Below are 21,017 nucleotides of genomic sequence, written 5' to 3'. Positions count from 1 at the left end.
TAGTTTTCTAAGTTTATCCATAAATGTAACGTTTATTCAATTAAAAATTTTGTAAGGATATACTCACAAAGAAAATGTCCTGCCAGTTGTGAAATTTTTTTTGTAGGAAATCGGGGTAATTAAAAATTTTTGTTGCTCTCCTGATTTTACTGGATCCAATTTAGAAAATCCAGAAATAGACCTGAGAGTTGCATTTAGCATTCCATAAAGGGGGAGTTCATGTGAGTTTGGAAGAATCATCTGGGGGAAAATGCATGTGAGATGGGAGATTTAGCTCAGGTGTAGAGTGTATGCCTTGAATGTACGTGGTCCTGAGTTCAATCTGCTGAAGCCCTCCAAAAATGTAAAATAAAAAATACGCTTGAGTTTCTTCATTGCTTTCACAATGGATTCAAAACTTATAAAATGAATCAATTAAGGTAACAGATATTAGGAGTTGGGAAAGCGTTGAAATAATACAAAAATAAAAATCCCTAAAGGAAGAACATCATTAAATTTGAGTACAAATTCTAAAGTTAAAAAAATTCTGATGTAAAAAGGCCTACCTGACAAAAAAAAAATCATAAAATCAATAACAAAAAAATTAAGCTGGGAGAGATTATTTCCAATTCATCTAACATATGAAGGACTTATTTCCATCACATAAAGTACTCTATCAAATCAAGGAGAAAAGGACTGTCATCTTATTAGAAAAATGAGTAAGGAACAAGAACAGGCAATTCATGTAGAAAGAAATGCTGATGAGTTGTTTGCATCAGTAAAGATGTTCACTTTTTAATTTCAGAAAGTCCAAGTGAATGTCATCTTTCAGAAGGACAGTGATCCAAACAACATATAATATAGACAAGGGTGATGGGGGAAGAAATATATATGCTGTTGATAGTTTAGACAGCAGTCTATCTGCATGTCAAGATTTTCAATGAGCATACCACCCTATAACAAATTGTATATTTTTCTTTAAAGTTCTAAATTGGACATTTCTCTTTAAAGATGTACAATATATGCAGATGCTTGTAGGGGGGACTGGTGCAGGTGTTTCTCTGTCTCTCTCTCCCTATCTCTCCCTTCCCTTTCTATTTCTGTATCTTTCCAATGAACATAATTTTAAAAAGATTATGTGTAGATGTTATCAAAGGTTCTGTACAAGAAAATTCCTTGCAAGGTTATTGGTTAGAATAAGAGACCAAAAACAACTTGATTGTTGGTCAAAGAAGATTCATTGAACTATTAGTCATACAGTAGGGTTCTGTTCAGCCATTAAAAAGGATATTACAGGTTAGTGTGTACTGATTGGGTATAATTTCCTTCTTAAAAAAATGAAACACCCCCCACCTGCAGTGGAGTCGCTTCACAGGCGGTAAAGTAGGTCTGCAGGTGTCTATCTTTCTCTCCCCTTCTCTGTCTTCCCCTCCTCTCTCCATTTCTCTCTGTCCTATCCAACAACAACAACATCAGTAACAACAACAATAATAACCACAATAATAAAACAACAAGGGCAACAAAAGGGAATAAATAAATAGCAAAAAAAATTTTTTTAAATGAAACGCGAGATTTAGACTGGTACATGTGATAGATTTCCTGACTTCTATTTGTGATTTGCAACTCCCAAACCCTTGCACATCCAATGAATCACACGACTCTTTCAATCAGGAATAACAAACACCTATGCATTTTTAAAAATAATTTTTGATTAGTTATTTAATAATGACTGACAAGATTGTGGTATAAGAGGGGTGCAATTCCATATAATTTCCACCACCAGAGTTCCAATACACCTATGCATTTTTTTAAGAAAAGGAAGAGAGTTATTCATGACATGACCAATTTTAAATCAACCCAATAGACATCCATAATATTTCATCTGTAATATATATGTTATAAAACAGTAAGATGTCTTATATTATCTACTTCAAAAGTTTGAAATTCACTGTATATTCTGTACTTATAACACATCTCAATTTGAACCAGCTACATTTCAAATACCCAAAAGCCACATACAACTACTGACTTGTGCGTTAAGCAGAGAAGGTTGAGTGTAAAGAGTACTGGACTTGGAGTTCAAAAAGCCAGGTGGACCTGCAGTAAATTGCTTTGTCAGTGTCCAAGGAATTTACCTTATTCTTAGTCTCATTTTCTTCAGATTGGATAAAAAGATCAGATTAAAATCTAGAATTTCAGGGTTTCTGGGTTATTTCATATTACTTGTCAAAGTAAAAAATGTTATTGTGCTTTCTTTTGTAGACACTATGTCCACCAATACAATTAAAATTCTCTTTCTCAGTGAAACACACTTTGTATTGCTACAGTTAGAGTAAGGTTCTTTGTTTAGTGTCTTTTTAAAAGGAAAAATGTTAACGGAGCTACATACACAGTGTAGATCACATCAGCTACATCAGTTTTTTTTTTTAATAGAATTAAGTGATTGCTTTTCTTGTTCCAATGCTGCATGAACAACTTGAAAGAGTGAGAGAACCTTGTCGGCAATTCTAAAGAGTAAATATCGAAGGGAAAAGCGTTGAATTCTCTTTATAAGTTAATTCTTCAGCAGATAATGACCAGCAGTCTCTTTGAATACAGGAAAATGAGAATAAATTAGAGAGTTGGTTCTCATCATTTACCGCACATTAGAATCCCTTTGGGATCTTTGTTGAATTCTTAATGCCCATTCTATATCCCATACTGGTGGTCCTCGAAATGTGGTTCCCAGGTACAGCAGCAGTAGTACGTAGGAAAGTGGAGATGCAAATACTCAGGCTCTACCCCAAGTCTTGCAGAATCAAAAGTATTGGAGTGGTGCCCAACAGTCTGTGTTCTAACTATCCCCTGATGAATCCAGCGTTTAGATTTTTAGAACAAGAAGGGATTACAGGGTGTGGGGATATATCCGCAGGTGGGTTTCATGTTGAGTGCCAGCTTTCATCCTGTATGGGTCATGGGGATAGAGTTGAAGTTGAAAGGCAATATACCTAATTGGTGCTTGCCATTCCTGATTTAAAAACTTGGGTAATTTATTGGCTTTACAGGGGATTGCGTGCTGCAATTTACAAATAGAAGTTAGGAGGCATCCTATTAGTTGGGAGAAAGAAAGAAAAGAAAAAGGAATAAAACACTGGAGCAGAAGCCACAAAATGTTGGGCAGGAGGAAACAAGTGGACTGTGTAAAATGTTGCAAGTAAAGATACTCTGAATAGATTTAAAATACTTTGTTTATATTTAAGGTCAATTTTTTTTTCCTTTTTAAAGATTTACTTAAGAGCCATGGGGATTCTTTTGCCTTCTTTAAGATCTGTTGTCAATTCTATTATTAAAAAGTCCCGAAGACTTGTTTGACCCATTGTCATCTGGCATTAAAGAATGCATTTCTTGAGTTGAGCAGTAGCACAGCGGGTTAAGCACAGGTGGTGCAAAGCAAGGACCGGCTTAAGGATCCCGGTTCGAGCCCCTGGCTCCCCACCTGCAGGGGAGCCGCTTCACAAGCAGTGAAGCAGGTCTGCAGATGTCTGTATTTCTCTCCCCCTATATGTTTTCCCCGCCTCTCTCCATTTCTCTCTGTTCTATCCAACAACAATGACATCAATAATAACTACAACAATAAAACAAGGGCAACAAAAGGAAATAAATATAAAAAATAATGCATCTCTTAACATTTAGACTTTTGATAGGAGTAACTTAATACAGATATTGTAAATTTAAAATGAACTAAGCAGAAAATAAAGCACACTTTTCCAGTGTAGCTTGGTTGTCACTGACAGAGAAGGAGTTAATGTGTCACATTCTTTTGATTTCTGCTTAGGAGGAATCTCAGTATTTAATTTTGAAGGTATATTCTGAAGAATGTTATATTGTGATTTTTCTAAGCTGAATCTTAGATATCTGTCTGGAAGTTCTCAGCTCTGACAAAATAAGAATGGACCCATTATAGAATCCAGCTTGTTTGATTATTTTTTTCCCCACAGTTAGGGGGGATACGCAGATCTCTTTCGAGCTTCCTTTTGCTCTGCTTTGCTAGAAAGCAGAGGGAAGCGGTTGGGCTATATTCATAGAGCAGCTGCAGCTTTTTATTTTTCAAGATCTCGGCAGTAAAACTTCTAAAATCCTCTCAGTGTGTATTTTTCTTTCCTTACCCCTAAATATTACATTTTACATGAAAAATCGTTTCCCCAAAGCTAGGCAGTATAGCCGAATTTGTGCTTTGGCAGCGGGGGGGGGGGGGGGTGCTTTTTCACTATAAAATAGAACTCACTTTTGAAACAATTCTGATAAACTTTTCTAAGTCTTATATATTTATTGTAGAAATTATTATACTACTTGTGAGCACAACTTTATTGACTCAAACTATGATTTTATTATTTTTTTGTATTAATATGGGAGTGTATACTCTTAGGTTGTTTTGTGAATTGGGTTCTTTCTGAGTCAAACTAGTCGTCAGCACACTGATGATATTGTTGAATATCTTCAAACAGCAAACACATGCACTTTGACAGCTTTTTGGACAGAACTGCCATTAGTAATTTCTTTACAGGAATAAATGTGTGATTTTTTTTTAAGTTATCATTATTTTCTTATCTTATGTTCTGGCATTTAAATTATGAAACTTCATCTCAGCGTGTAGAACTTACCTTGCCTTGCCAAGAGGAAAGAAGTGCCTTTTCTGCAAAGCTAAATAGTTTTTACTTTATTGTCTGCTACAAAACAGCTGCTGATACCAGAAAAATGCCGTCTCATCATTGGGCCTGGGGTGTCCAAAAGAAGCAGGGGGGGGGGGGAATGACTGTAGCTCTCTGTCTGCCCTGGCACTCTCCTCCTTTTTCTCCGTTTTCATTGCTGTGAAGAGCAGGAGAACAATATTCTGCAATTAAGGATTCCATTAAGTTGAAGAAAAGAGCAAATGGGGGATGTTTGTTCTCCAAGCAGAAAAAATTTGTCTGGGGTGGGGGGATAGTGGTAGTGGTATAGAGAGAGGTGGGTGGAGAGACGAAGTCAGGGCTGTTTGTTGAATATACTGTTAAGGACTGTTACCATCCTAATTAATCAAGTTAGAAATTACAGCTGTAGTCGGTTTCCCCCCAATTCTTGTTATCAATTTTCTTCTCTTTTGAGACAAAGCAAATATAAATTTTGTGTTCATTTGTCATTCGTTCTTTGACTTCAGCATCTCTGAAAATAACAATGTAGCACAAAAGCCCAGTATTTACCTAGTTGTAATGTGGGTTGCCATGGTGTTTTGCAAATTATTGCAATTATGTTCACCATGCGAGTCGCCCTTGGTAACTGGCGAAAAAACTGATAATCCTGTTTTGAACAAAAGGTCAAATTGCTGAATAGAAAGTCTTGATTAACTAAAAGATGTACAAAGTGGAATTATTTCCTACCATTCAGAAATAGTTCTTGATCGGGTTTGGGGGAGGGGTGAGTAAGTACATCTGATTACTGAAGTACAAAGCATTGAAAGGATGTTGTCTTGAGCCTTTCATGTAGTCTTAATGGTGGCTTTTTTGTCAAATTTACCCATTTGCGGCATTGAAAGAGGCAGCTGCATTTAAGCTGGAGAGACGGTGCTTTTTCAAGAGTTCAGTGCATGGAAAGTTCTCAGCAGTATCTGCAGTTTACTAGTAGCCCCTGGTCTATTAAAACTGATGTGCCGCATTTGAGCCCATTGCTCTCAGTACTTGTGAACCCCTCTGGCTGATGATCTAATAAAGTGCTCTTACTGGACAATCTCTGATCAGCTACTTAAAAAGGAGCTTGGGGGAAGAGGGAGGGAGAAGCCTCACAGGCAGTCAGACTTAGTGTAGGCCAGGAGAGAGATAGTGAGATCCAAGGGGTTTGTCACAGTGATCATCTGTGCTAAGGTGTTTGCCATGGGGTTTGGGTTTTTGTGCCTGGAATCCTCCCAGCTGTGATCACAATTTTTCCTACAAGTAAATTTGAATTTTGTTCAAAGTCAAGTAAGAAAATATTGGAAATGTCTTTTCTGAAATTTAAAGTTTACCTTTGTGAATTGGTTTCCTAAATTATGGGCATTCAGAAAGTACATGATTCTATGTTTATGTAAAACCAAAACTTTCCCAGGTTACAGCTCAAGATCTGATGGATTTCCTCTCTTCTGAGGGTACATTTCAGAAGGAGGGGATTCTTCTCCTCCTCCTCCTTCTTGTAAATGACCACCTGAAAAATCAATTCTCAAAACTTTTGAGAGTGTGTGAAAATGGCATGAAAGCAAAGCAAACCTTAACAAGTTTGTGACATTCTGCATCACCTAGCAACCCCCTGGCTCAGCCAGATCTCTTGTCTATCCTTAGTTCTGTTTACAGACTATTCAAACAGTCCTTCGAAACCATGAAAGATATTTAGTTTCATTAGTACCATTCTCAAGGAGAAAATAATTAAAGTTAAATGAACAAACATTGCCTGGTGATGGTTTAAACTCCATTCTGATTTTCAGATGCCCTTTAAGGGAATTGCATAGATAGTTCTGTTTTAAAGTTTTTTGGTTCTGTATCCAAAGGCATATTACATTGAAGCCTACCAAGAAATACTAGCCTGCATGCAAACACACAATAAAGAATTACTTTTAGCTAAATTTGGACAAATGTAAGAAACTGTGTTGGTGATAAGGTTCTAGCCATGCTCTCATGATTGAATGTTTTTATTTGATTTCTACCCTGGATATCTGAGCTGATTTGTGTGGACACTGAATAAAGGCGGGAGAGGACGTGGGCGAACAAAGAACTTCTCTTTTAGACTAATTTATTACCTACCTTCAGAGATCCAAAAAAGCATTCAAGTCATATTCTGTAGACAACTGTGTATATTTTGGTAAGAGACTTACTAATTTATTCTAATACATGCCCTGCCGCTTTCTGTTTGAGAACTACATATGTGCTTAAGTTGACCTTTTTTTTTAAAGTTCTAAATTAGGAAAAAAAAACATTTTTATTAGTGATTTATTAATAATGGACAAGATTGTGAGTAAGAGGGGTACTGTTCCCACCACCAGAACTCCACATCCCACCCCCTCCAGGAAAAAAAACATTTTAAGAGAACTACTTTATGTGTCTCTTCCAGCCCCTACTTTAAATATATTCCCTGAAAATTCATCTTGGTAATCCTCAAACCCATGATACAGCTCAAGATATTTTTTGGATGTGTTTATTCTCCAATCACATCTAAAAGTTCTTAACAAAACTGTCTTTTCTGTCATTAGTAGCCTTCTGGCTATAAAAACAATATCTGTCTGATGTAGAAAATTAAGAAAATAGGATCCCAGGTCCCCACCTGCAGGGGAGTCACTTCACAAGTGGTAAAGTAGGTCTGCAGGTGTCTATCTTTCCCCCTGTCTGTCTTCACCTCCTGTCTCCATTTCTCTCTGTCTTATCCAAAAAGAAAACCAAAAAAAAAAAAAAAATACGGAAGCATTTTAGAGCATTTCCTTCCAGTCTTTTTTTTCCCCTGTGTACACCTTGTTTACTTTTGAACAATTTATATGTTAGCATGTGCACATAGATAAGGTGACATTTTTTTTCAAGAGCAAAAACTTAAGAGACAGGAGCCATGATAGAAGTAATGAACAATTTTCTTAGAGGCTTTGCACTAAAATATTAATGTAAACACCAGAGTAGTCATTTTACTATCTCATCCCATTTGGTTCTTTTTCCTTTTTGTAGTGACTGTCTACCTTAACTGACACATCCAGTTATAGCCATTCATATTATGAAGTTGGACAGTCATTGCAGTTGGAATATTACATCCCCAATTTACTTGTAGCTTGGGGGGGCATTATGAAAAGTTTGTAATACAACAGAGATTAATGGAATACAAGAATGCTTTCACATTTTCATTTTAAAGTGAAAGCAGGCAGCTACAGAATCTTGTTTCTTACTATTTGTATTTTGTTATAGCTCTAACATCCACAGTACAAGACTAGGTTTCATGAGCTCTTTGTATTTCACTGACAGTTGACAGACAAAGCAGAATTATTCCTGAAGCAAGGTACTGTGTACTTAGTTGTGACCTATTATAGCCTAAGAATGGCGCTTGCTTTTGAGTTGGATGAATAGGGAGAGTATTTTATAGAATAGACTTGAATATACTAAAAGATTTCTAACTGTCCATACAGAAAGCCACATGTTCTCTACTGAACTACCACCCCCTCAAAAAAATGTAATTTTCCATATAAAGTCATTTCAAGTATATTTTCCCTGGTTGCTTGCACAGAGACAATTTTAACTGCTCTAGTATTGTCCTACAGTGGTAAAACAAAATTGCTAGTAATTGTTGGCTTTCTCTCCTCACAGTATAGCCAGAGAAGATGACTTGCATTGAGGCTCTTTAATGCACCTCAGGTACATCTTCTGATGCTCAGTCTCTAATTGCAAATTAAAATAACAAGACTGTGGTATTGAATTTGATGGGAGGCAAAGCCCAGTGACTGGCTAATTTATCATGTAATACACAATTGCTGAGGTTGGAATTTGTCCACTTGTAGTGCCATTCTATCTGTTTAAATGAGCACCACTGTTTGCATCTAACCTATCATAACAGTTTGGGAGAGCTCCATTATCCTTTCAGCAAACTGATGGCAGAGTCTGGTCCTTGCACAAATGATAAGATCAATAAGTTTCAAATAACTTGGATGAAATGGCATGTGACTGTTCATTTAAAGAGATGTCTTACTTTAAAAATCAATTATAACTATATTTAAAATTCTTACATTAACTGAGGAGGCATTTTCAGATTACATTTTGTTTGATAAAATTGTTTAAAATATTTTTGTATTAACTTTGATGAATCTTTAGTTTGTATGTATTTTTCTTGATTTGCTCTTTCACCTCTTGCCCTGGCACCTCTCTGAGACTTAATAATCACTCTTTGACATACCAGCATGTTGTAGTATAGATTTAACTTTAAAAGCAAGATTATGTTCCTATTAAAACTTCCCCTGGAGATCTTCAGAAAAATTTCTACTAGTTTTGGGTGCAAATGTGGGTCAGAAAGCATTTTTTTTTTAATATTTCTGGAAATCCCACATCACAACATGTCATTCTTCAAAAGCAGCTGTGGGCCCATACTGTGCACTGTCTATAAGAAGACCCATTTTACACTGGGGATAATTCTGTGACAGAAAATGTGACTACAAGGGAACCCCAGAACATTTATAAATGACTTTGGGTGAAAAGAGCATCTGTTGTCCTCAAAGTGCATGTAGTCTGGGAGAGAGGAGCAGTTAGCGGCTATTATAGAAAGCCAGTAGTGATACGATGGCATGCCGGAAGACCTTACCCAGTGACCTATCGCTGCATCCCAAGAGGGCCATTACAATTCCAACCGAATCAGTAGTCGCTGCAGTACTATATTGTGTTGTCTCTGAATCCCACAATAAAGCAAAGCTACTTCCTCTTTCTTTGTCATTTATTCTGCTACCTATAACATCAAATCCAAGTTTCTCTTATGTTAACTACCTACTTAAATTCTTTTATAGTTGGGTCCAGGCAGCGGCGCACCTGGTTAAGCGCACACACTGCAGTGCACAAGGACCTAGGTTCAAGCCCCTGGTCCCCATCTGCAGGGGGAAGGCTTCATGAGTGGTGAAGCAGGGCTGCAGATGTCTCTCTGTCTCCCTCCCTCTCTTTATCCACCTCCCCTCTCAATTTCTGTCTGTCTCTATCCAATAATAAATTAATAAAAAAGTATTTTTAAAAAATCTTTTGCAGTCAAACTGAGAAGCAGTTCTACCTGGTCTTGTCATTGTGACGGATAACACCTGATGGAAACTAACAAGTGACTATAGTGGTGTTTCATAGTTAGTGCAACATCAGCTGTACTCCAGCCCCCATCTTCCCCCACTCTGGAGACATGTGAAATGATAACAATATCTTACATTTACTCAACATTTGTATGGACTTTCTCACTAGATCATCTGAATGGCAAAGAAACTGAGGCTCAGAAAGAACTTTGGTGATTTACATAGGTATGAAGTGGGGGAACTGCACTCAAGTGTAGTTTTTCATGACTTTGACTCTATTCGTCAGTGATTGTGAACCTTAGGTTAAAGTCTAGTTAGGATATTAGCAAATCCAAAGCAATCTGTTTGCTGCGATCCAGAATAACAGTTAGGGAAGTAAGACAGTACAAGGTAGTGTGTGTTCAGCAGCATCTGGATAGAGGGGAAAGCTTGTGGCACTTTGAGGGAATTTCACAGACGATGAATGCATGTGATGCTTAAGGAATTGGGCATTTTGTGGCAAAAGCAAAGATGAGATGGCAGCAGGCAAAATAGTGAGAAAGCCAACACATGGGGCAAAGAGTTTATGATAGAGAATGATGGGAGAAAAGGGCAATGGGATGGGACTGGACGGTGGGACATCTGGTAGTGTGCACATTTTACTATGTGTAAGGATCTGGGTTCAAGTCCCTCATCTCCACATGCAAGGAGAAGCTTCATGAGCAGTGAAACAGTACTGTCCATGCCTCACTTTCTCTCTCCCTCTCTTTCTACTCCATCTCTTTCATTTTCCTGTCTATACTCCGCTCCACAAAAGAAAAAAGATAGAAAGAAAGAAAAAGAAGAAAGAGAGAGCCACTGGGAATGATGGATTTGCTGTGCAGGCACTGAACCCCATCGAGAACCCTGGTGTCAATTAAAAAAAACCTGAAAGCAGACCACAGCATTTTTTTTTCCTCCTGGGTTATTACTGGGGCTCAGTGCCTGCACTATGAATCCACTGCTCCTGGAGTCTATTTTTTCCCCTTTTGTTGCCCTTGTTTATCGTTATTATTATTATTATTATTGCTATCATTGTTGTTGGATAGGACAGAGAGAAATGGAGAGAGGAGAGGAAGACAGAGGGGGAGAGAAAGACACCTGCAGACCTGCTTCACCACTAGTGAAGCCACCCCTCTGCAGGTGGGGGTTGGGGCTTGAACCAGGGTCCTTGTGCCAGTCTTTGTGCTTCGCACCATGTGCGCTTAACCCACTGCGCTACCACCCAACCCCTTGTTCTTTATTTTCAACAGGAGGTATATGATTGGGGAATAATGAGGGTCTCAGGAAAGTAAGCTTGATAAGTCTGCCCTGAATATGGGAGAAAATGGGGCCAAGAAACAAGGCAGAAGGATATTGCAGTAGGTCAGTGTGGGGGTGTGTGTGTCAAGTTTTGAGTAAAGGAAGACTCAAAAAAGGCCAGTGAAAATAATTGGTGATTGATTAAATATTAGAGAGGAATCTACTGATCATAGCATGAGAAGTAAATTTATTTTCCTGTGAGTTTAGGCCCTTATTAATTTCCATAAATTCACTCTTGTACATTTTTATTTTGCTGCTTTTTTTTTCATTCAACTAATCCTTGTGTCTTCTTTGTACCATATCTGGATAGCTTCTATGTGTGTATCTTTCTAAAAATAGAAATGTACACAAGTGAATAACAGTTTGTGTTTAAGGTACAACTACCAGGAATGTCTTAGTTACAAGTGAAAATCGATCCCTTTTTAGCATATGCAGACAGAAATCATTTTTGTTGAGATCTCAGAAATATAATTTTGTAATCAGAACCAGTCAGCATTTGACACAATTTCATACACAATGATTTCAAGAAATTAGTGATGCTGAGACTTAAGCAACAGGTAATAGGTCTTTGTATGTTTGGGTAAAGGTTTGTTTTGCTCTTGGACAGATTGTCTTTACCTCTTATGAACCCTCTACTTATTTTTATATTTGCTTTGTTAAATTAGCGATTTAATAATGGTTTATAGAAATACAGAATTACAGGGTTATAGTTCTGCAACCACCACCAAAGTGCTGTTCCCTGTTTCATATAATAACCACCATAGTTCTCATGTCTTAGAGACAGTTTGTGAACCCTATACATGTGACATTGCACAATAAGATGACATATTTGCATGGCACATGTAACAATGGTTTGAGTTTTTATTAAAACCCAAACATTTTTCTAGGATGAACTTCCAAAATACTGCATTTTGTTAAATGTTTTTATTAGTGATTTAATAATGATCAACAAGATTGTGGGATAAGGGGTACAATTCCCAGCACTAGAGTTCTGTATCTTGTCCCTTCCATTGGAAGCCTCTCTATATTCTTTATCCCTCTGGGAGCATGGACCAAATTTTTTTTTTATTATTTATTCCCTTTTGTTGCTCTTGTTTTATTGTTGTTGTTATTGATGTCATCGTTGTTGGATAGGACAGAGAGAAATGGAGAGAGGAAGAGAAGACAGAGGGGGAGAGAAAGATAAGATACCTGCAGACCTGCTTCACTGCTTGTGAAGTGACTCTCCTGCAGGTGGGGAGCCGGTGGCTCGAAACGGGATCCTTATGACAGTTCTTGCACTTTGCGCCACGTGCTCTTAACCCGCTGCGCTACTGCCTGACTCCTTGGACCGAAGATCTGTATGGGGTGCCGAAGGTAGGATGTCTGGCTTCTGTTATTGCTACTCCACTGGACAATGGCGTTGACCAGTCTATCCATACCCCACGCCTGTTCTTATCTTTCCTTTGTGAGCAGTATAACTTTGAATTACATATTATTTCCCAACATGGGAAATGAAATGAAGTACTGTTTTGTTCTTATGAGTGATAACTCAAAATAAATGTGCATAGCACTAATGTTTACATTTTTTTTGTTCTTATCAAAACCCATGAGAAGCAAACCCACTATGAGATCTTATAAAATTTACCCCATCCTGAAATATTTACAAAAACCTGACATCTTTATTTTAACAGTTCAAATGTTCCTTGCAAGGTAGACTGATAATTTAATGTTTGTTATGGGAACAAAGGGCTAACCAAAATGTACTTGACAAAATTGAATGGAAGCAGAGTATATATTGAATATGATTAGGATCTATCACTCCATAAAAGCTATGTTTAAAATGTACCATGACCAAAGCTTAATTATCAAAATAAAACAAGAGGCATAAAGAGCTACAGGCATCTAATATTTTTTCAGCCACAGTTCCCTTCACACAGTTATCAGCATGTTTAATTTCCATGCATAATAGTGCTAGTTATTGTTGTCATTTATAAAGGAAGATTAACAGATAGTAAGTACAAACAAACTCAAATAAGTAGTGAATAGAGAGGTGACAAAGAAGAAAAGACCTCTTTAATGCTAATTGTAACTGGTAGGAAGTCTAGACAAATTATATTATCTGTGTTCTATATGATTTGAAAGGGCATTTAGTTTGTAACTCTGTCAGAGATAGCATTAGTTGTTTGCTTTAGAAACAGGTGATGTGACAAAGTAACATCCCCTGGTTGGTGGCTCACCTACTGGGTCATGAAGTCTTAGTAAATGGATGGAATCAAGTTTCAAAGCCATCTGAAAAGAACTTCAGCTGCTTGAACATTTGATTAAATGTGTTTTTTAACTTCCAGGTTGTAGTCTAGTGGTTAGTAATACATTGTCTCAAAACATGTTTACTGCTACCTGCTTATTTTGCAGTTCAGGTAAATTATAGCAATGTTAGCTGATACATATTTTTTAATATTAATTTATTTCTTCCCTTTTGTTGCCCTTGTTTTTATTGCCCTTGTTTGTATTGTTGTTGTTATTGATGTCATCATTGTTGGATAGAACAGAGAGAAATGGAGAGAGAAGGAGAAGACAGAGAAGGGAAGAGAAAGATAGACACCTGCAGACCTGCTTCACTGCTTGTGAAGCGACTCTCTTGCAGGTGGGGAGCCGGGGGATCGAACTGGAATCCTTACGCTGGTCTTTGCGCTTTGCACCACCTGTGCTTAACCCACTGCGCTACCGCCCAACTCCCACTGATACATATTTCAAAGTGCATAAAACCTATAATGAAATAAAGCCAAACTATGGTAAAGGAGGAGTCTGTCCTGCATTATTCAACCATAGTTTGCTTGAATTCTGCCATTTCCTTTATGAATATGCTTAAATGGGTATATGCTAACACCTCACCTTTAGTGTTTCTGGGTTGTTTTTAAAGTTAGTATCTCCTGCTGGCAGTGCCCCCTCTCCCACCCTATCATCTGGTCTCAACAGCTTTTTTGAAGGCAACAAAAATACAACATTAAGCATACATGCCAATTGTAAATGCATCTGACTTTCAGATATATTAAACTGTGAATAAAAATGTTTCCTCAAATCAAGAAAATGTGGCAGTAGGCTCCAGGCAGGAATTGAAATAAACAATTGGCCTATAACTACAAGCCATGGATTTATTGGTTCTTGTTCCTAGTCTTTTGTAGTGGTGGTATAATTTGTCTCAGGTAGGATCTACATGACTCCATTCCTTCTGTGTAGTTTAGCGTTTACAAAGGTATCATATCATAAAGCCAGACCCTGCTGAATTTCTGTTAGTTTCTGCATATGTGAGTAGACTATGCTTTCTTATTTGGATTGTAATTTCCTGAAACTATGAATGTTTTGCCCCACATTATTTAGCATAATGCTGGCACATATTAAGGTTTTTATTCAGGGGCCAGGTGGTGGTGCAGCTGGTTGAGTGCACATGTTAAAATGTGCAAGGACCTGGGTTTGAGCCCCCTGGTCCCACCTGCAGGGGGAAAGTTTTACAGGTGGTGAAGCAGTGCTGCATGTGTCGCTCTGTCTCTCTTCCTCTCTATCACCCCCTTTCCACTCAATTTCTGGCTGTCTCTATCCAATAAATAAGTAAAGATAATAAACATGGTATTCATAAGGGCTTTGAAGCCTTCTATCTGAAATATTCCAATTGAATGTTAAAATAATTAAACTTCTTGACTGAAGGTAGAAATGAAGCGAGATATGAATGTGTCAATGACATACTTTAGTGTCTTTAAAAAAAGCTGGCATATTTTCTTTATGTTAGAAAGTTATGTTGACATTCTGCTTTCTCTGGACATGAACGTCATAATAATCTGAAAGAATTGATTTTGGGTGTTTTCCTTGTATTTGGTTGTGGCTACTCCCAAGAAGAGTCTGTGCTGAGATCCAAGGGAGTGGGGACATGCTGCTGATTCAGATTGATACTACTTGCGAACATTCCTAAGTGATAGACAAAAGTCTTTAACGAAGTCAAGCAGTTGTGTGTTACAGTGCTCTTATATCTGGGTAAAGGAACAACAGGGTTAATTTGTCATTGATCTCTTTCTCTTTTGTGTCAATCGCTTCATTGAGAGAATGTTTATTTATAGCATTGTTGCTATCACAAGAGTACATTTCCACATTGCCCCCAAATAGGTGTCAGTACATCTCACTTTCCACTGCTCCACTCTAGGACTTGAGATTCTCTACGCTCCCCTTAGTGCTCCCACTTTCTCCTTTCTGAGCCCCCAGGTCTGCTGCAGTAAACTGCAGTCCATTGAGAATTCCCCCTGTATTGTCCCGTGCTTTGTTTCTTAGATCCCCTCTATGAGTGAAATCTTCCAGTAGTCATCTTTCTCCCTCTGGCTTATTTTGCTGCACACAATTCCCTTCAGTTTCATCCATGTTTTTGCTAAAGAGGTTGCATCATTTGTTATGGCTGTGTTGCATTCCAATGTGTATATATACCACACCTTCTTTACCACATCACAGTGTAGCAGCGCTCTCTGCTCTGCTTTTGCGCATGAGGTTCTCGCTGCCTACATTGTCTTTTCTGCCTTCCCTATTAGCCAAACAGCAACTCACTCTTAAGAAGTCTCAGGATACTCTAAGATCCAAAAACAGTTGGGACCCTACCTGCATCTTCCTGGGTAGAAATACCATGTAACAAGGAAACATATCTTGTTCGTTAAACCCCAGTTACACCCCTTAGATTGCTTGGAGCCCCTATGGCGATCCATGTGGTACTGCCACCAAAGACCCTAGTGCCTTCGTAGGAGCTTCTGAGCTTTGCTCAATCTGATTTGTAAAGGCTTGTCTTCCTTGTTTAACAGGTACATTTTATAGCAATCATAATTTAAGATTATAATCATATTGCTAGTACATCTGTGTCAGGACATTCAAGCAAGAACAGCAAAAAGGCACAATCTAAAGGCAAGATAAGTGGGCAGTGGTTCTTTCAAACTACTGGGGGGAAATGTGGTCAGTTGATGTTTTCCTGGAAAATGATGCATCAGTTTTAGGCCTGTGGAGGTCATTTGTAGAAGAATTTATTTTAAGTTAAAATAGTTACTTACATGTATTTATATCTTTAATGCAAAATAAAATAGTTGTGAATATTCTTTTTAATTTTTATTTATAAAATGGAAATATCAACAAGACTATAGGATAAGAGGGGTACCTTTCCACACAGTGCCCACCCCCAGAACTCCATATCCCATCCCCTCCCTTGATAGCTTCCCTATTCTTTAACCCTCTGGGAGAATGGACCCAGGGTCATTATGGGGTGCAGAAGGTGGAAGGTCTGGCTTCTGTAATTGCTTCCCCGATGAACATGGGCATTGGCAGGTTGGTCCATACTCCCAGCCTGTCTCTCACTTTCCCTAATGGGGTAGAGGTCTGGGGAGATAGGGCGAGTTGTGAACATTCTAGATAGCAACCTTTTAGTGTAAGCACTATGGTTACACTTGTTTTTTAGAGAAGGAAACTAAATAAAACAAGTAGCTATAACTAGTCAATAACCACTGAGATACTGGAAAGGCATTCATTTTTATATTGTGTATCTTTTTTTGTGGTGCTAGGGATTGAACCCAGGGCCTCACACATGTACAGTACTACTGAGCCACCTCCATGGCCCAGTATTTTATTTTGTATATTCGGAAAGGGAGGGAGCTAGACACCAAAGCACCACTCCGCTATCCATGGAATGCCCTTTAATACTGTTCATGGTGCTTCTGTGCAGTGCCAGGAATCAAGCCCCAGGCCTCATGCATAGTATGGTGTATTTTCCACCCACTAATCTATCTACTGGGCTCCACATTGTATATATTAATTTTGGTAATGGTCTTTACTAATGAAGTAGTAGAAAAACCCATCAGTTCACATCCTGTATGTAGTCATAAGAAAAATGAACAGTATCTTGTGATTTTTTTTTTAACTTGATGAGTTTGCCAAAGTAAGTACAGAAAGAATGGTAGCTGAAGCTATTTCAGGATCTCTGTGGAAGATTTGAATGAATCTTGATGGTGAAAGGGAGTTAGTGGTGATGGTAGAACTCAGATATCTTATTTTTGTTCTGCAGGGCTGGTTGATTTGTGAGGAGCAAACATGTCGAAACCGAACTCGCCACCTTCCCCTACAGTTCTCTCGGAATGGACCTCTTTGCCAAGTCTGCATGAAAGCAACCCTTAGACCAGAGGTATGGATTGCATAATGCAAAAGTACTGTGTGGAAGATGATGGTCAGTGACTGAGTGTGCTATCCCTTAGCTCTGAGAGGTACATATTTCACACTCACTTTGTGGACACACCCTGGTACTACACACACTTTTTTTTTTAAATCCAAGCTTCAAAAAGATACATTTTTAATGTAATTTTAATATTTTTCAATTCACAAGTAATACTATATTTATATCTGAAAGAGAAACTGACCAAATCTCTTCTGGGTTACTTGGGTTTCTTTGTTTGCCACTTCATAATTTACTGAGGAGAGTTGTCATTCCTTACATAAATTACTAATTAAATCAGGCTTGATCAGAACCTTTTCTGTAAGGACCAGGAGGAACCTCTCAAACTTGTAACCTAAATGATATGTCTTACTTTGTGGGATTGTTGATTCTAAGTAGTAACATAAATCAGTTTTCACACATTTTCTGTCCCTAGAAAGGTACATACATCCAAGGATAAAAGTGGGCTCTCATTAGTGACTCCCAATGAAGATTACAGTCTGGAAACACTTTCCTCACAATTAGAATGCCTTTTCTTTGTCATCTCTCCTTTGGTTTTTTTTTTTTTTTCCCCTCCAGGGTTATTTCTGGGGCTCAGTGCGTGCACTACGAATCTACTGCTCCTGGTGGCCATTTTTCCCATTTTGTTACCACTCTTCTTGTTGTCCTTATTAGTATTGTTGTCATTGCTGTTGTTGGATAGGACAGAGAGAAATCGAGAGAGATGGGGAGAGAAAGACAGTCACCTGCAGACCTGCTTCACCACTCATGAGGCAACCCCCTGCAGGTGGAGAGCCAGAGGCTCAAACCAGGATCCTTGCTTCTGTCCTTGCACTTCGCGCCATTTGCGCTTAGACCTGCAGCGCTACTTCCCAACCACCTCTGCTTTGTTTTCTAATTGACACAACATTGATTTATAACATATAGGTTTCAGGTGTACAGCCTTTACTGAAAAGGGTTACTACCCAGTAGCTTTAATAGCTTTTCATTTTCAGATAACATAGTATCATCTCCTAAATTTCACAAGAATTCAGGAACTGATGCTTTCCACCATTGTGTATCCTCTTGTTCTGTGGCATATCTGCTTTTATTTCTGACATGGTTGCAGTCACAATGAAAGCATGCTTCTATGTCTTGTTCATCTTTTGCCAAGCAGCTGTCTATGTTGCTACTTAATTTTCAGTTCAAACATTTTTTTCAACAGAAGTTTAACCATTACCCTCATTTTAGGCAACTACTAGAAAACTGTGATGAACATTTTCTTTTTTTTTATTGTTGTTATTAATGTCATCATTGTTGGATAGAACAGAGAGAAATGGGGAGAGGAGGGGAAGACAGAGGGGGGAGAGATAGACACCTGCAGACCTGCTTCACTGCTTGTAAAGGGACTCCCCTGCAGGTGGGGAGCTGGGGGCTCGAACCAGGATCTTTACGCCAGCCCTTGCACTTTGCGCTACGTGAGCTTAACCCACTGTGCTACCGCCCGACTCCCATGAATATTTTTCTGCTTAAGTTATTTAATATACATATTTAGGGTAATTGTCATCAACAATGTATACAATGTGGTCATGATTCATGTTGCCAAAGTGCTTTCTTTTTAATTTTTATTTGACCATTTATTTATTTGTTTATTGGTTAGAAGGAAATTGAGAAGTGCAGATAGAGAGGAGAGAGAAAGAGAGACACCTGGGATCTGGGTTCAAGCCCCTGGTCCCCACCTGCAGGCGCAAAGCTTCACAAGTGGTGAGATAGGGCTGTTAAGTCTCTCTCCTCTCTTTTCCTCTCTATGTGCCTCTTCCCTCTCAATTTCTCTCTATCTCTATCCAATAATACATAGATAAAATAATTTGAGGGCAGGGATAGATAGCATAATGGTTATGCAAACAGACTGTCATGGCTGAGGCTTCGAAGTCCCAGGTTCAATCCCTTGCACCACTATAAACCAGAGTTGATCAGTGCTCTGGTAAAAAATAATAATAATAATTTGAAGAAAAAACTGTCTTTCCTTTCTTTTAAAGGAAGATAGAGAGACACCTGTAGCACTGCTTCACTGCCCATGAAGCTTTCCTCCCTCTGGTGGGAACTAGTGGTTGAACCCAGGTCCTTGCACACTGAAGCATGTGTACTCAACCAAGTGTACCACCCTGTCAAATTACTTACTTAATTTGGGTTATCCAACTTGTACTCTACCCAATACTTGATGGAGTTGCCTCTTTTTCCACTACCTTTACAGGACTTGGGCATTATTATTAATTCATTCTTAACTAATTGATAAGTATAAAAGGCCTCGTCCCTAATTTTGCATATCTTTGGTAATTAGAGAAATGGAATGTAGAAATTTTTTTATTTGTGATTAGTTGAAGGTTACAAAATTATAAGATTATAGTATATAGTTCCACACTATACCTACCACCGGAGTTCTGTATCTCCACCCTCCTACCTCCCAAAGATAATTATGATAGTTCTTATAAGTCTTAGAAACAGTTTGCTTGCTTTTGTTTTGTTTTCTTTTTTCCAAGTTTATGTTTATAAATTCTTTAGATTCCACATATGACTGAAACAGTCTGGTAGTTGTCTTTCATCTCTTACTTTGCTAAGCATAATCACCTCCAGTTCCATCCATTTTGTCCCAAAGGACATAGTATTGTCTTTATTGATTGCAGAATAGTATCCCATGGAATATATATCCTATAACTTCTTTAACCCCTTATCAGTTGATGGGCATTTAGGCTGCTTTCACTCTTTAGCTATTGTGAATAACACAGCTAGGTGTATATGCCCCTTTGAATTAGTGTTTGAGTGTCCTTTGGATAAATGCCTAAGGGTGGTATTACTGGATCATAAGGTCATTCCATTTTCATTTGTTAAAGGACTTTCCATTTAGTGTTCCAAAGGGGCTGCACCAGTTTGTATCGCTTTTTAAAAATATTTATTTTATTTATTTATTCCCTTGTTGCCTTTTTTTTTTTTTTTAACATGGAACACATAGTGAAAATTGGCTGTCATAGTGTCATAGTGAGTTAGGGTTTTTTTTTGTTTTTTTTGCCTCCAGGGTTATTACTGGGACTTGGTGCCGGCACTGTGAATCCACTGTTCCAGGAGGCTATTTTCCCCCCATTTTTGTTGCCCTTGTTGCTCGTGAGTTAGTTTTATGTCAGTCATAACCCAGGACTTGCACCAGCAAGCAAGAACAGCAGGAGAACAAAAGTATATATACTCAGTGTGACTCATCAGTTCACTAGTAGACTACGGGAGAATCACCTTGCTTCCTGAACCATAGATACATCTATGTATTTAAATATCTAACTCAACAAGTTTGGTGAAAATTTAATTATTTCCTAGAAAGTCAACCAGTTTTATGATTCTGATCTTGGTGAGTGAAAGTGTAATCAATAAGCCTCCAATAAAGGTTGATGGTAATTGTTCATTAGCCAGATTATCTTTTATCAACTCTTCTGCTCCTCCTCTTCTGCTTCCTTCTTCTTCTTTTTGAAAGGATTCATTTAATGTAAAAGGCTAGTGCACACTCTCATATTTGCAGTGCTAGGGAGCAAACTTGGATCCTCAGAAAAACTAGTCCGGTGCTCAACTACTAAGAGTCTCCCTGGTGCTTATTCTTTTCCTGAAGAGTGAACATAGGCATTTCAAAGCAACATGGTATTTTTTCCTACATATTCTTGTCTTTCTTAAAATAATATATTTCAGGCTGACATTTATCAGGTCATCAAGGTTATCAGTTATTCTTCC

At 38.1% G+C, this 21,017-nt stretch overlaps 1 protein-coding gene across 1 annotated transcript in view; it reads left to right on the top strand.

The window, feature by feature from the left end:
- Positions 1–21,017, top strand: part of POLA1 (DNA polymerase alpha 1, catalytic subunit) — a 323,415-nt gene that overhangs the window by 195,364 nt on the left and 107,034 nt on the right. The window contains exon 35 of the mRNA XM_060182802.1: positions 17,127–17,243. Coding sequence (XP_060038785.1) covers positions 17,127–17,243 — 117 coding nt within the window. The remainder of the gene's footprint in view (positions 1–17,126; positions 17,244–21,017) is intronic.

The sequence above is a fragment of the Erinaceus europaeus genome, chromosome X (genome assembly GCF_950295315.1).
Source record: "Erinaceus europaeus chromosome X, mEriEur2.1, whole genome shotgun sequence".
In the NCBI taxonomy this organism is placed as follows: domain Eukaryota; kingdom Metazoa; phylum Chordata; class Mammalia; order Eulipotyphla; family Erinaceidae; genus Erinaceus; species Erinaceus europaeus.
The sequence above is the reverse complement of the archived record's forward strand: the minus strand, read 5'-3'. Positions and strand labels throughout refer to the sequence as shown.